General features: G+C 33.9%; 2 protein-coding genes across 2 annotated transcripts; both read left to right on the top strand.

The window, feature by feature from the left end:
• The first annotated feature begins 1,316 nt into the window (after positions 1 to 1,316).
• On the top strand, positions 1,317 to 6,398 carry LOC111391146 (carotenoid 9,10(9',10')-cleavage dioxygenase 1-like). Its single transcript, XM_023016297.1, has 13 exons — positions 1,317 to 1,426; positions 1,593 to 1,730; positions 1,996 to 2,098; positions 2,922 to 3,181; positions 3,369 to 3,548; positions 3,643 to 3,721; positions 3,795 to 3,876; positions 3,969 to 4,031; positions 4,150 to 4,288; positions 4,393 to 4,711; positions 4,796 to 4,860; positions 5,788 to 5,952; positions 6,040 to 6,398. The coding sequence occupies exons 1-13, from the start codon at positions 1,322 to 1,324 to the stop codon at positions 6,145 to 6,147; spliced, it is 1,806 nt and encodes a 601-aa protein (XP_022872065.1). The 5' UTR covers positions 1,317 to 1,321; the 3' UTR covers positions 6,148 to 6,398.
• On the top strand, positions 6,152 to 12,336 carry LOC111391132 (E3 ubiquitin-protein ligase ATL42-like). Its single transcript, XM_023016279.1, has 6 exons — positions 6,152 to 6,209; positions 6,545 to 6,626; positions 8,588 to 8,702; positions 9,126 to 10,418; positions 10,849 to 10,984; positions 12,158 to 12,336. Exons 1-6 carry the CDS (start codon positions 6,152 to 6,154, stop codon positions 12,334 to 12,336), a joined length of 1,863 nt encoding a protein of 620 aa, XP_022872047.1.
• The last annotated feature ends 482 nt before the right edge of the window (positions 12,337 to 12,818 follow it).

Here is a 12,818-nt window from a genome sequence, read left to right as displayed (position 1 = left end):
CATCACCTGGTTTTTGAAATATCTTAATAAGTTTTGTTAATTGTGAAATAGTATACTTAGCCTTTGTTTGAATCCTATTATTTTTATAAGAATGAATTTTTGAATAGTATATTAACAGAAAATGTGGTTAAAAAATAAGAAAAAATTTTGAATTTGCATGTAATATTATCTTATTAAAAAATGTATGATTGAAATGATATCAAAATACCAGTTAAAAATATATATTTTTTAATGAATGGAAATCAAATAGGGGCTTAATGTATTGTAGTTACGTATTTTCCCCAATTTAATAACATTATAGTCAATGGGCTGAAGGCAACCTTTTCAAGCTGGTGTAGCTATCAACGAGTGTCCCACGGCCACATCATTTAAAAAAGTTAATTAAATGAACGACAATTAAACTTATTTTTAAGTAACTATTTAATGAACAAACAAAGTTATTTATATTGTTTACTCGTTTGTCCCAAATGTTATATATTTTGGAGTGAAATTAGTTATTTCCATGTAATGAAAATTGTCATGTGTCCGATGGAAATTAGAAGGGACGCCTTAATGACGTGAAATTATGAGTTAATTAAATTGATACTCATTACACTTATCACCTGATTACTATTTCATCAGTGAACAAAAAAGTTATCCATTGTTAACCCATCTATTCAAGTTCTTATCCATCCATGGGTAGCCTTTTTTTCTTCACTGAGCATTTAATAATCTAAGGATAAGTTTAATGGGCATTTGTTTAGTTATCGACAATTAAACATCGTCAAGGTGTCAGCTAATTTTTGTAGGAACGACAATTTTCATCAACAGTTAACAATTTGAATACATGAGTGAGCAATATGTACTTATTTTGCACAATAAATAGTAACATATGGATAAGTTTAAGAATAAAACCTCTTTGACAGAAAGAATTTGACACCTAGCTTGACGGATACTCACACGAGAGAGGGAGCCGTGAGAATAAAAAGGGCCAAAAAACTATATTTAAATAGTTTTCATCAACTCCTTGTAAACTACAAATAAGGCCAAAGAATAGATCCCTTTTTAAGGTCAAAAATGATACTCCAAACATCAAATTTTCAAATGTTATATATGATATCATATACAAGCTCCATATAAACATACAAATAAGGCCAAAGAAGACATCTCTTTTTAAGGTCAAAAGTGATACTCTAAACGCCAAATTTTCAAACATTGTGCATTAATATACAAGGATTGGCAGTTTTAAGAAGTGATAGTTTTCTCTACATTGTTCCTTACTTGTGTGTGTGTGTGTGTATGTGAGAGAGAGAGAGAGAGAGAGAGAGAGAGAGAGAGAGAGATGGCCGGTACATTGCAAGTGAGTTGCTCCGTAGACAGACCTTCGTTTTCCCACAAATTTGATGATCATTCCAGAGGTTCACTACATTCTTCTTTGAGTTTTAAGGTAACAACTCTACAGGTTTCCTTCGTCATATGGACAGGCACGTTTGAACTGGATAGTAATAAATAAGAAAAAGAAGATATGATATTATCCAGTCCAATCTTAAATTTCCCACATAATATATGTGATTTGATCAGGCTATAATCAAGAAACTGATTTTGTTATCCAGCCACTCTTCAGAAAGTTTCAGCAAAGTCTCATTTTGGCTAATGTTCCCAATATCATTAAGGAGGCTTATGTGAGATTAACAGATATATTTGTTGATTTGGCGTTTGAATTCATCGACCAGCCATTGCTCCCATCTCAGGTACTGATGGTACAAATGAAAACACCCCCACACCACCTCCAAATACACACACATTTTTGTCATAGCGGATTGTACAGCACAGAACACTATAAAAGAAGAAACAAAAGTTACGTGTCCAGTTATATTCAGCACTGCATACCAAATATGACTTTAGGATTTTGTGTTATAAATAGCCTGAATTTCAAAATATGGATGAATACCAAATATGTTGGTTGTATTTAAGATGATATTTGGTGTTCTCACTATCTGATCCTGGGGACAACAGAGTAATTTTGCTCCGGTAGAAGAACTGGGAGAAGCTGTTCGTGTTACCTGCATAGAAGGAAGTATCCCAGACGAGTTCCCGGAGGGTGTTTACATTAGAAACGGTATGCTAATTGCTTCGATCTTTGCACGAAAACCAGACAATCTGCGAACTGTCAAAATTTATATTTGTTGAATTGGATTGTGTACTTATTCCTTGGAAAGCTATGCCTGTTCTTACTGCTAAGGACAACGTATTGGTCAGCACAAAGTCAGATCAGTTCTTGAAAATTCTAGTTTATGAGCCATTTGGATGATTGATCAGCCAGGTTCGTAAAATGTGTAGTGCCCGTTGTCTTATACGGTGTACATGTTTAGAAAGAATCCAAAAAGGGAGGAATTCTTTTTGGTTTCTATTACATTAAAGTATTACAAGATGCTGTGTACATACCTCAGAAATGAACATGGATTTATTATTTTAGTTCTTGGGTTCAGAATGACTGAACCTCACAGTCATCTTATGTTATAATTAATATTTTTCTTGAAATTTCAGTGTCTTTTTCTCAAATGATGTTCTGTCTTATTTTACCATAAAGACCAATTGGAAATTAGAAATAAAAAATACGACTGTTGATATTTGATTTGTTGGTATGGAAGCAGTAGAGAGGACAAATAGGTAAATGAAAGAAGTAAAAGACTGAGAACATTGTTCGTTGTAAGTTTAAAAGAACGATGTCCTTTTCCATTCCCTTATTATCCAAACTTGACCTTTTCTTTTTGAAGAGTAATATCCTATGTTGTTTGGTTGATTCACTGAAATAGTACTAAATAATGGATTTCATTCTTAAAAAGTTGCAAATTCAGACCATTTTCCGCCTAAGTTGTCTCTATGTAGAATTGCTAGCTCAATAGTTGCTTTGGTTTTATATGATGTTATTGTCCATGTAGGCCCGAATCCTTTATTTGGAGGACTAAAATCGACAAAATCCGTGATTGGGAAATCAAGCCACACCTGGATAGAAGGTGAAGGAATGCTTCATGCTTTGTATTTTTGTAAAGAACGCGATGGCAGCTGGATCACTTCCTACAGAAACAGATATGTCCAAACCGATACACTTAAATTAGAAAAGAAAAGAAACAAACCAGCATTTCTTCCAGCTATTGAAGGGGATTCTTATGCAGTTTTGTCAGCTTTTCTACTAAATTTGGTAAGCTGATTCAATGAAAATTTATCGATTTTCTTAAATCTGTAGCTTAAGTGAAATCAGAATAGTTCCCTTAACTCATTAGTGTGAAATAATATCAGCTTCAGGTATTTTTTTATTGATTCCTGTTAGTACAAGCAAGATATATGCATACTCAACGCTACTACTGCTGCGTTTCTGATTTTGGCAGTTAAGATTTGGCTTAGTGGATAAATATCTTAGCAATACAAATGTTTTTGAGCATTCCGAGAAGTTCTACTCAATTTCTGAGAATCACATTCCTCAAGAGATTGATATTCGTACACTGGAAACTCTCGGAAATTGGGACATCAATAAAGCTTGGCGTAGGCCATTCACTAGCCATCCTAAGGTAGTTCTTTGACCCTGTAAATGCTCGAAAAATCCACGATTTAACCTATTCAATTTGTTTTTCAACAATGGTCTTGACATTTTAAGTGAAACAGAAAGCTCCAGACACTGGAGGGCTTGTGATTATGGGGATCTCTCCAAGAAAGCCTTACTTTGAAATCGGAGTTATTTCAGGTATAGAAATGCAACATAAAGCTCCTTTATACATAAGTAAATACGATAATTTTAAATATTTCATTTTTTTCAGCTGATGGAAAGAAATTAATTCACAAAGCCGATCTCAAATTAAATAGGTGTTGCCTTTGCCATGAACTAGGAGTTACAAAAAGGTAGTCTGTTTATTTTAAGGCATTCACTGTGGTGTTTAATATGAGAACACGTTTTAAGACATTTTTTTGATTTAATACATCCTCTTTTTCAGGTATAATGTGATCATGGATTTTCCTGTAACTATAGACATAGATCGACTCATAAGTGGAGGCTCGTGAGTATACTTCACATTAAATTTTTAAGAAATTTCCATTCATATATAGCTCAATTAAGATCATACTTAACAAAGAAGAAGTACTTAATTTGAATCTTTGTGTAATTTGTGAACATAGGTTGATCAAGCACGATAAAGAAGGACGTGCAAGGATTGGAATAATGCCCCGTTATGGCGATGCAGATTCTGTCCAGTGGTTTGAAGTTGAATCGAGCTGTACATTTCACATTATTAACTGTTATGAGGATGGTGATGAGGTAACAGCAGTATTTTTTGATGTTTTCCCAATGAATCCATACGAAAAAAATTATAGTATGGTGACTAATCGACATTTTTCTATATGTTTGGATGGGAGGAACAGGTAGTCGTGTTGGCATGTCGAGCCCATGGTTCAGTCATACCAGGACCTGATTATGGCTTAAACAAATTTGAATGGTTTTCTAAAGGGTTCAAGCATATAAGTTCTGTTGAAAAAACTGATGAAAAATCACAGGAAGGATCATTTTTCTCTCGTGCACATGAATGGCGATTGAATATGCATTCCGGAGAGGTGGATGAGAGAAATCTCACCGGAACAGAATATTCTATGGATTTTCCGATTGTGAATGAAAAGTTTGTTGGTCTTGATAATAAGTTTGGGTACACACAGGTTGTCGATTCAAATGCAAGCTCCATATCAGGTAAAATCACATCGTCCTCTTAAGAGTTGTTGTGCTTTTGATTATTGGTCATGACTAGTAATAGATCGTGAAAGTTTGCCACAGGCATGGCAAAATATGGAGGGCTAGCAAAACTTTACTTCAAGGAAAGGAAACTCGAACTTCTCCCGGTAAAATTCCCTTCTATAATTTTGTTTAGAGGTGGCATTAGCAGTGCGCGAGTTGCGTGGCCACATAGGGTGGCACCAAAAAAGGGGGAAAAAAAATTGTTATAAGTGTGTGTTTGTATATATATATATATATATATATATATATATTTAAAATTCAAAAATTTTATTATAGTTAAAGGCACAATGTTTATATATAAAAAGTAAAAATAAAATAAAATTATATTACATTAATATTTTTTAATTTAACATATTATTTAAAAAAAATTATTTTTTCTAATTTTAAATTATGTTGCTAAAAAATTAAACTATCAATTTTATTAGCCCAATCCCAAATGCCCAATTAACTTCATTAACCAATTATCAACTCAACAAGATAATAAGCAGTCCAAAATCTAAATGATTAAAGTGATCCCTTTTCACCATTTCCCTCTACTCGATCCACCCTTTAACTTGCGAAGACCAGTCAAACAGAATAGTGAAAAAACTCTATTAGTCCGTCAGTCTTTGTTGCTTACTCTACAATAGTACAATCTACATCTTAATATCGCCATTTTGAGATTTACTTGTGTTTTTCTTTTCACTACATGTAAAAAATAAATATTTAAATATCATATTTTGCAATATTATTGTATTATATTTTTTCTTTATATATTTTTCAATTACATGAAAGGGGCATCATTTTAAAATGTCGCACCTTGATTCTCCCATTGTATGTTTGAATTTGTGAGCCTGATTACACTGTTGACTTATCCCCCTCATGGCGGATTAATCTATTTTCCTATGCTATATAAAGGAATTTGAGGGGAGCGTCTTCTGAGTGTTTCTGTTTTTTTCACTAATTATTGCTATCGGGATTGGATCAATGTTTAATCCCTAACAGTGCGCTCGTTCCGCTGGTCTCCTTATAAATCAATATTTGTGAACCAGGATAAGAAACAACCCGAAGAAGAGTTGATAAAGGTCGAGTGTCTTGAGTTTCCACAGAATACATTTTGCACAGGAGCTGCCTTTGTAGCAAAACCAGGGAGTCCTGAAGAAGATGGTGGATGGATCATTACATATACACATAATGAAGACAATAATATATCTCAAGTAAGTTGTCTAAACATAGTTTGAATGTTTAAAGTGTTAGCTTTGATTAGTTGATGATAAATTAACATGTATTCTTCTTGGCTATAGGTTTATATAGTCGATGCACAGAAATTTTCAGAAGGGCCAGTCGCCAAGATTGCACTATCAAGTAGAGTCCCCTATGGATTCCATGGAGCTTTCATGCCTATGCGTTAAACCTATGAATATTGGATCAGCTACTGTTAATATTGTCCGGATTTTGATCCCAAGTCGTACAGGTATAAGATTTGGCATTCTAGCTGCTACACTGTCGATCATATTATGGCTAAGTTTAAAAGTAACTTTGTAACAAGTGGAAATTAAGTTTTTTTTTTTTTCTTTTGATTGGGAAGAATAGTTTACAATGAGGGAGCAAGAAAATAAATGGCTGTAAATGTGTAAACAGTTGTTGCATATGAATGAAATAATATGGTGGCACTTATGTAACTCTTCCAAAAGAGATCAGATATTCTTAAAGGAATAGTTTTTCTGGGAATTGAGTTTTAAAGCTGAATTATGTGATTGTTAATGACACTTACGACAACTCGTGCTGAACGGGCTGGGATTGTTTGAGAAAGGCTTGTGAAAGCTTGTGAGCTGGTTCGGTTTTTGTGGTGGGCTGGACCCAGAGCCGGCTGTGAGATTTTGGATGTCCTGTATGAGATTTTAAAATGTTGTCCTTTCAAGTAATTAAAACAAATATTAAAAAAAAATATTTCAACAATATTATTTGATTGCAAATATATATATATATATATATATATATATATATATAAAGCTCAAAAGCATTTCTCGAACTTCATCAAAATTCATGTCATCAACAAAGAATCATCCAAACCACTAGCCCCTCTTCGTACAATTCCATATAAGCAAACCTTAATATATATATATATCAAACGTAAAGTTTGAAATGCAACAAATCATGTAAAAATATTTCTTCTTGCATTTTTAGAAGCAAACTCACTAATTAAACTTTTATAATCAATCTTTTCAATTAAGTCAATATATCAAAAGTCATCTTTATTTATTTCAGTAAAAGATTTCGCAAAACTTTTAACTCTTAAAATAAATCTTCGCCATCAAGATTGCAAAAATTTACATGTCTTAAAACAATATCAAGATGATTACAACTTGCTTTCAAATTAGCATCATCCAATAATTTTAACTTGTCAGAAGAAAATAGAAATCCAAATTTTTTTTAATATGAATTGAATTGATCAAATTTTCGTTTAAGTGATTCAATTGCTTGATCTATTATATAAAAGAAATATTTGGTTCTGAAAGAATTTTCAAGTGATTGTGCATCATTCACAATAGCGTTTTCACCAAAATGTTTCTTCCTACGAATTATACATTTCACTTGAAATAAAGGATTAATTTTCATTTCAATGGCAATTTCTTTAGCAATAGTTATCGCATCATTGAATTCAGTTTCCCTATATTTTAACCCAAAAAAAAAAAAAACAATCAGCCTTTCACTTCCTCAATAGCAACATCAATAAGCATATCATTAGATTGTAAGCGTTTACTAATCAAGTTAACAGTATACAATATTTCGTACCATATGATCATAGCTACTAAAAACGCAAGATTTCCGACATAAAGGTTGCCAAAGCATTAGCCTGACACCATATATCATTGTCATTTACAATTTCAAGGACTTGAAGTAAAGCTTCTCTTAATTCAAGAGCTTGGAATCTAATAGCTTTAACATGACTTTCCCATCGTGTAGCTGACAATGGCTTGACATTAGTTTTGACATTAGTTTTAACATTGTCTTTCAATATTTTCCATCTCTCAGTCCCCACGTTCAGGCAAAGCAAATTCATATTTTAACAAGTTCTTATAAAGCGAATTCAAATCAGTAAAATCACGGAACGAGATTGACGAAAAGATAATGAAGAAAAGATAACAGATAATTCAAATTTTCAGTGAGGGTATAATGAAAAATATGAATCATCAATCGTCATTTAAGGAAAATAGAGATTTTTTTGGAGCTAGATCAAAGATGATTGAAGAAAAAGACGATTTCTCCAAAAAGACAGTTGGTTTCTCTCTTCTGTGCCTCAATTAGGCAATTGGAAAAGACGGTTAGTTTCTTTAATTCTTTTCTTCAAAAAGACGATTGGAAAAAGTGGCTGCTCAATTATTCTTTCTTCTCTCAGTTCTCTAGTCGATCTTCGACTTTTCTCTTTTCCCTCACAATATTTAAAGTAGGAATACTATTTAAGAGTATTATATTCAAGGAAATTATAATTAGTTAGTCACATTATTCTTAATTTTAATATCTTATGCATAATAATAAAAAATTTATATTTTAAATATTTAATTATAAATAAATATACAATTACAACAAAAACAATTTTGGTGCCCCTACAATTTTGAAGCCCTATGCGGTCGCTCAACTCGCGTACCATCAGGACCGCCTCTGGCTGGACAAAGCCCAGTTCTCCACTTTTCTATGTGGTCTGTTTTCATGGATGATAAATATGGATTCTCATTGGTGTTTATGAAATAGACTGATCTATGTACGATATGAAATTCGTTGCATCACGATAATTTATCTACATTTAAGTAGGTTACCACACAAAAAACTATAGTTCAATATTTTACGTAGGTCATTGTCGAGCATGTCTAAGATTTTGGAAATTTTGCTTTCATCGGCGTTTACCACCACTGGTTTGATGTCTGGCCTATGTCGTCTTCTTCCAAGCCGGACAGTCCCCGACCCAGTTTGACACCATTAACTCTACCACTTCCGGCAATATAAGTAGAAAATGTTGTTCATTCCAAATTGACACAATCATGTAGTTCTGAGAACTGTAGTTGCAGTTGGCCTCGTTTCCATTCATCCATTAAATAATCAAGATAAAACTGAACCAATCCCTCTAGAAACAAGATTTCAAAGGGTCAATATTTTACAAGTTTTGCTTGTCAATTGAAAGTTACTATTTGGCTCCATGTCTCTGGCAGGTTTTCAGTCAGCACACACTTGAAGATGCTCCTTCGAATAAGTTAAGATGTTCAATAGGGACGGACAGAAAAATCCAAAGAGATAAACAAAGAATCAAGCATAAAGAACCATAATTTATTTAGTAGTTTAAGAAACTTGCTGAGATAAATCCTTAAGAACAGTGTTTTCAATTGATTTCCAGAAAGAAGAATGCTACACAAAAAGCAAAGTTTTCAAAAGTTTGAAGAAAAATAAGAGAGCCCTGCTTGATTTCGCAATGGAAAATTTTGAGGTTGTTGCTTTTCTCTTCTTGTTTATGTGTGCTGAAGCTCAAAATTCGTCCAATCATCATGATGTGAATCCACTTTATCCAAGGATGGCAGCGGTTCTTATTGTTCTGCTTCTTATGTTCGGCATAACGTTTCTCATTGTGGCTTACGCGAAGTTCTGTCACAGACCGGTGTCCTATTATCAGTCGAATGATGACCAAGATCCTCGTTTGCTTCTTGCATCAAGATCCCGGTTTTCTGGTATTGATCCATTAGTAATTGAGTCGCTTCCATTTTTCAGGTTTTCATCCCTCAAGGGCTCAAAAGAAGGCCTAGAATGTGCAGTGTGTTTATCAAGATTTGAGGAGACTGAAGTTCTTCGATTGTTGCCAAAGTGCAAGCATGCATTCCACATGAATTGCATTGATAAGTGGCTCGAAAATCACTCAAGCTGCCCCATTTGCAGGTACAAGTTTGATGTGGGAGACTTGAGTAGTTTGACGTATACGAACAGCTCTAGGTACCCCAGGAATTCGTGCAATCTGACAGAAGAACCGAATCTCGAGCTTTTTGTTCAAAGAGAGGAAGATCGAAATAGGTCATCGAGATTCAATATGGTAAACAAGTTCCAAACTGTCACGAGGTGGAAGGAAGACGACGTTTTGCTTCCAAAAGATAGCAATAGTGAAAGGGAAACCTTGCACAAATTTAAGCACGAGATTTTAGTTTCTGATGTAATTTGTAAAAGCAGGTGGAGTGATGTCAACACTTCAGACCTGATGTTTCTGAATTCCGAGATGCTTAATGTTATGTCAAGCAAACGATTCAAGCCATTCGAGTCAAACAGTGGAAGATTCACTAATGAACTTTCAGCCAAGAGACAAGTTTTGAAGATTAAGGAAGATATGGAAAGAAAAAGATTGTACCATTCTAAGGTTATTGCAACTGCCACTTCAAGCTCTCCTTGTACTGACAACATAGATTTAGACGAAAAGACGACGACAAGATCATTGGATCCAGGTGAGAAGAGATCAATGTCTGAGATTGCAAATATTTCAAGGTTTACAGAATTGAGTACAAGAAGCATGACGAATGAATCATCTTTTCCAGTAAATATCGTGAAGGATGAAAAAGTTTGGAGGCTTTGGTTTCCCATTGCGAAGAGAACAATTCAATGGTTTGCTGGTAGAGAAAACAATTCAGAAACCTCAAAACATGACTCAACTGTATGAATTCTACTGTATTTGGTACAGAATATTTGAATGTTAGGAGACAAGATATTTGCTTATTTGCTTCTTACATAATTCATTATCGTCTACCATAACAAAAATTTGATCATATTTCTTAATACCATAGACATCTCTAGATCATATAACATTATTGTAGAGATTATGAAGTGCTAGTTGAACGTCTATAAGTATTTTGTATCTCTAAAGCAATATTCCATAGAATGAACAAAAAAGAAGGGACATATCAATCAATCAAAGAATATGCCTCGTTTGGCAAATATTTTCAGGAAATTATAAGTTACTTCTGTTATTGGATCAAACTTTAATTTCAACCACATATTTAATACTATTATTTATATTATTCGCACATTTCATAGTCTCAACCATTATTTCTCTTAAAAAATTACTAATAATCTTTCCAAACAAGACTTATAAAAAGCTTAATGAGAAAATGACAGAATTAAGAGAAAGGACTTTCATCAAACAGATGGCGCGCAAAGTCAACAATATAATCTACTCAATTGTGCTACTTGCACAAACCCTTTTGCACAGGGTCTGTTCAGGTGCACACACATGGGGTTCACATTTGGGGTCCACCCCCATGTGAGAGTCCCTGCACAGGGCCTGTGCAGGGGGCTTAATTCTAATCTACTACTAAAGTCCCTAGAAACTAATTTACAAACCATTTATAATTTCATTCAAAATCGAAAATTATTTTCGACAGTATGCACAATCACTATATATTTATTATCTACACATTTTGTGTGACGCATTATGATTCCTCTTTCTATTTGTTTATAAATAATTTATAAATTTTCCGGCAATTAGGGAAGATTTATAAACGGTTTAATTTATAAATAAATCAAATTGAATGTCGGTAAATGGATAACACTTGTGAATATATTGAAATGTGTAATAAAAAAATTGTTGTTTGACCATTCATAAATAATTTATAAATTTTACCAAATGGAGGCTAATACTAATTAGTGAAATTATTATCCATTAGACCTCCTAATTTAAAAGCTTGTTAGAGAGCTAAATATCCATTCCCAATTTAATCATGGCTTAACTAACAATAGTACATACGATATATGATACCGAAGAGTCTAGGCTGAACTAATAAAGAGAGGTATGTATGAAATTTTTACTTATTCTATTCGATCTTGTATAGTAAACATACTCAGCAAGTTAATTTTACCAAGATGTTAGATTAGTGATACGAAAATTTACAATTATGATATTCAACCCTTTATTATTTTTGCCGAGATGTTAGGTTTATGGTATGAAATATTTCAAATATTGCGTTCAATTTTGTAAGCCAAACATATTCATATTTGATGGTTACTTTTGTCTATCATGTCTGATTAATGTTATGAATATGTCAAGCTAAGGTTACTTTTTCTTAGATGTTGAAAGATAAGGCAAAGAGGTGATGTAGACAAAGTAATTGTGTTTGAGTAGGTCTCTTTGATGCCTTACTCAATGAAGAATTTGTATATTTATAAAGTTGTACACCCAAAAGAAATTAGCTTTACAATGGTGTCTAACAAACTAAAGATAAACGTTCATACATTTTAGATATTCATGTTTCAAAAACTATTTCTATCTTACTAAATATTTAGTTATGTTCTCCATGATATATGCTAACACCCCCCTAGCATCAGTTTGTGCATTAAAAACTTGAACCGTAGGGTTGTATGTCCCTTTGTGAATATGTTTGTAATTTGATATTCCAGGACATATGACAAACTTGAACATTCTTGCTCACGACTTTTTCTCTCACAAAATGGCAATCTGCTTCGATATGCTTGGTTCGAGCATGGAATACAGGATTCAAGGCCAAAGCAATCACACCTATGTTGTCACTCCAAATCATTGGATATTTAGGAAGTGTGATTCCCAATTCTTGAAATAGCATACGCATCCAATAGAGTTTAGCCGTTGCTAAGCCAGTGATCTTACTAGGGATGGCAATCGGCTCACCGGCTCGAACCGCCCGTGACTCGGCTCAGGAAAAGCGCAAGCCTGCTCGGCTCGGGGCTTGGGCCGAGCCTCATTTTGTGGACACGGGCTTTGCTCGAGCCGGCCCGTGAGCTCGTGAGCTTTTTAAAAAGGTAGCAAAAATGCTTCCTTTTAAAAGCAGCAGCTCGCTGCCTTAGCCTCAAAGGCAGCAAAACTGCTGCCTTAAAATGCAGCCTTTTAAGACAGCAGAAAAAAAGGGGGAGAAAACGAGTCTGCTCGACTCGAACCCGCAAAAAAGCTCGGCCATTTTAATCGGGCCAAGCCCGAGCCCGAGTAAAACTTTAGGCTCTAGCCGGCTCGGCCTGGCTTGTTTACATCCCTAGATCTTAGGGATAGCAACCAAAAAAAAAGAAAAAAATCGCCAAACTCGATATA

Source organism: Olea europaea, unplaced genomic scaffold (genome assembly GCF_002742605.1).
Source record: "Olea europaea var. sylvestris unplaced genomic scaffold, O_europaea_v1 scaffold759, whole genome shotgun sequence".
Lineage (NCBI taxonomy): Eukaryota > Viridiplantae > Streptophyta > Magnoliopsida > Lamiales > Oleaceae > Olea > Olea europaea.
This window is presented reverse-complemented; position numbering and strand designations above follow the sequence as displayed.

Excerpts from the sequence above, each read along its gene's own strand:
- LOC111391146 (XM_023016297.1), top strand. The coding sequence starts at position 1,322 with ATGGCCGGTACATTGCAAGTGAGTTGCTCCGTAGACAGACCTTCGTTT. Across the intron at positions 3,877-3,968 it reads GAACTAGGAGTTACAAAAAG|GTATAATGTGATCATGGATT; the intron begins GTAGTCTGTTTA and ends CCTCTTTTTCAG. Across the intron at positions 4,861-5,787 it reads GGAAACTCGAACTTCTCCCG|GATAAGAAACAACCCGAAGA; the intron begins GTAAAATTCCCT and ends TTTGTGAACCAG.
- LOC111391132 (XM_023016279.1), top strand. The coding sequence starts at position 6,152 with ATGAATATTGGATCAGCTACTGTTAATATTGTCCGGATTTTGATCCCA. Across the intron at positions 6,627-8,587 it reads TGTGAGATTTTGGATGTCCT|GTCATTGTCGAGCATGTCTA; the intron begins GTATGAGATTTT and ends TATTTTACGTAG. Across the intron at positions 10,985-12,157 it reads TTTGCACAGGGTCTGTTCAG|GACATATGACAAACTTGAAC; the intron begins GTGCACACACAT and ends TTGATATTCCAG.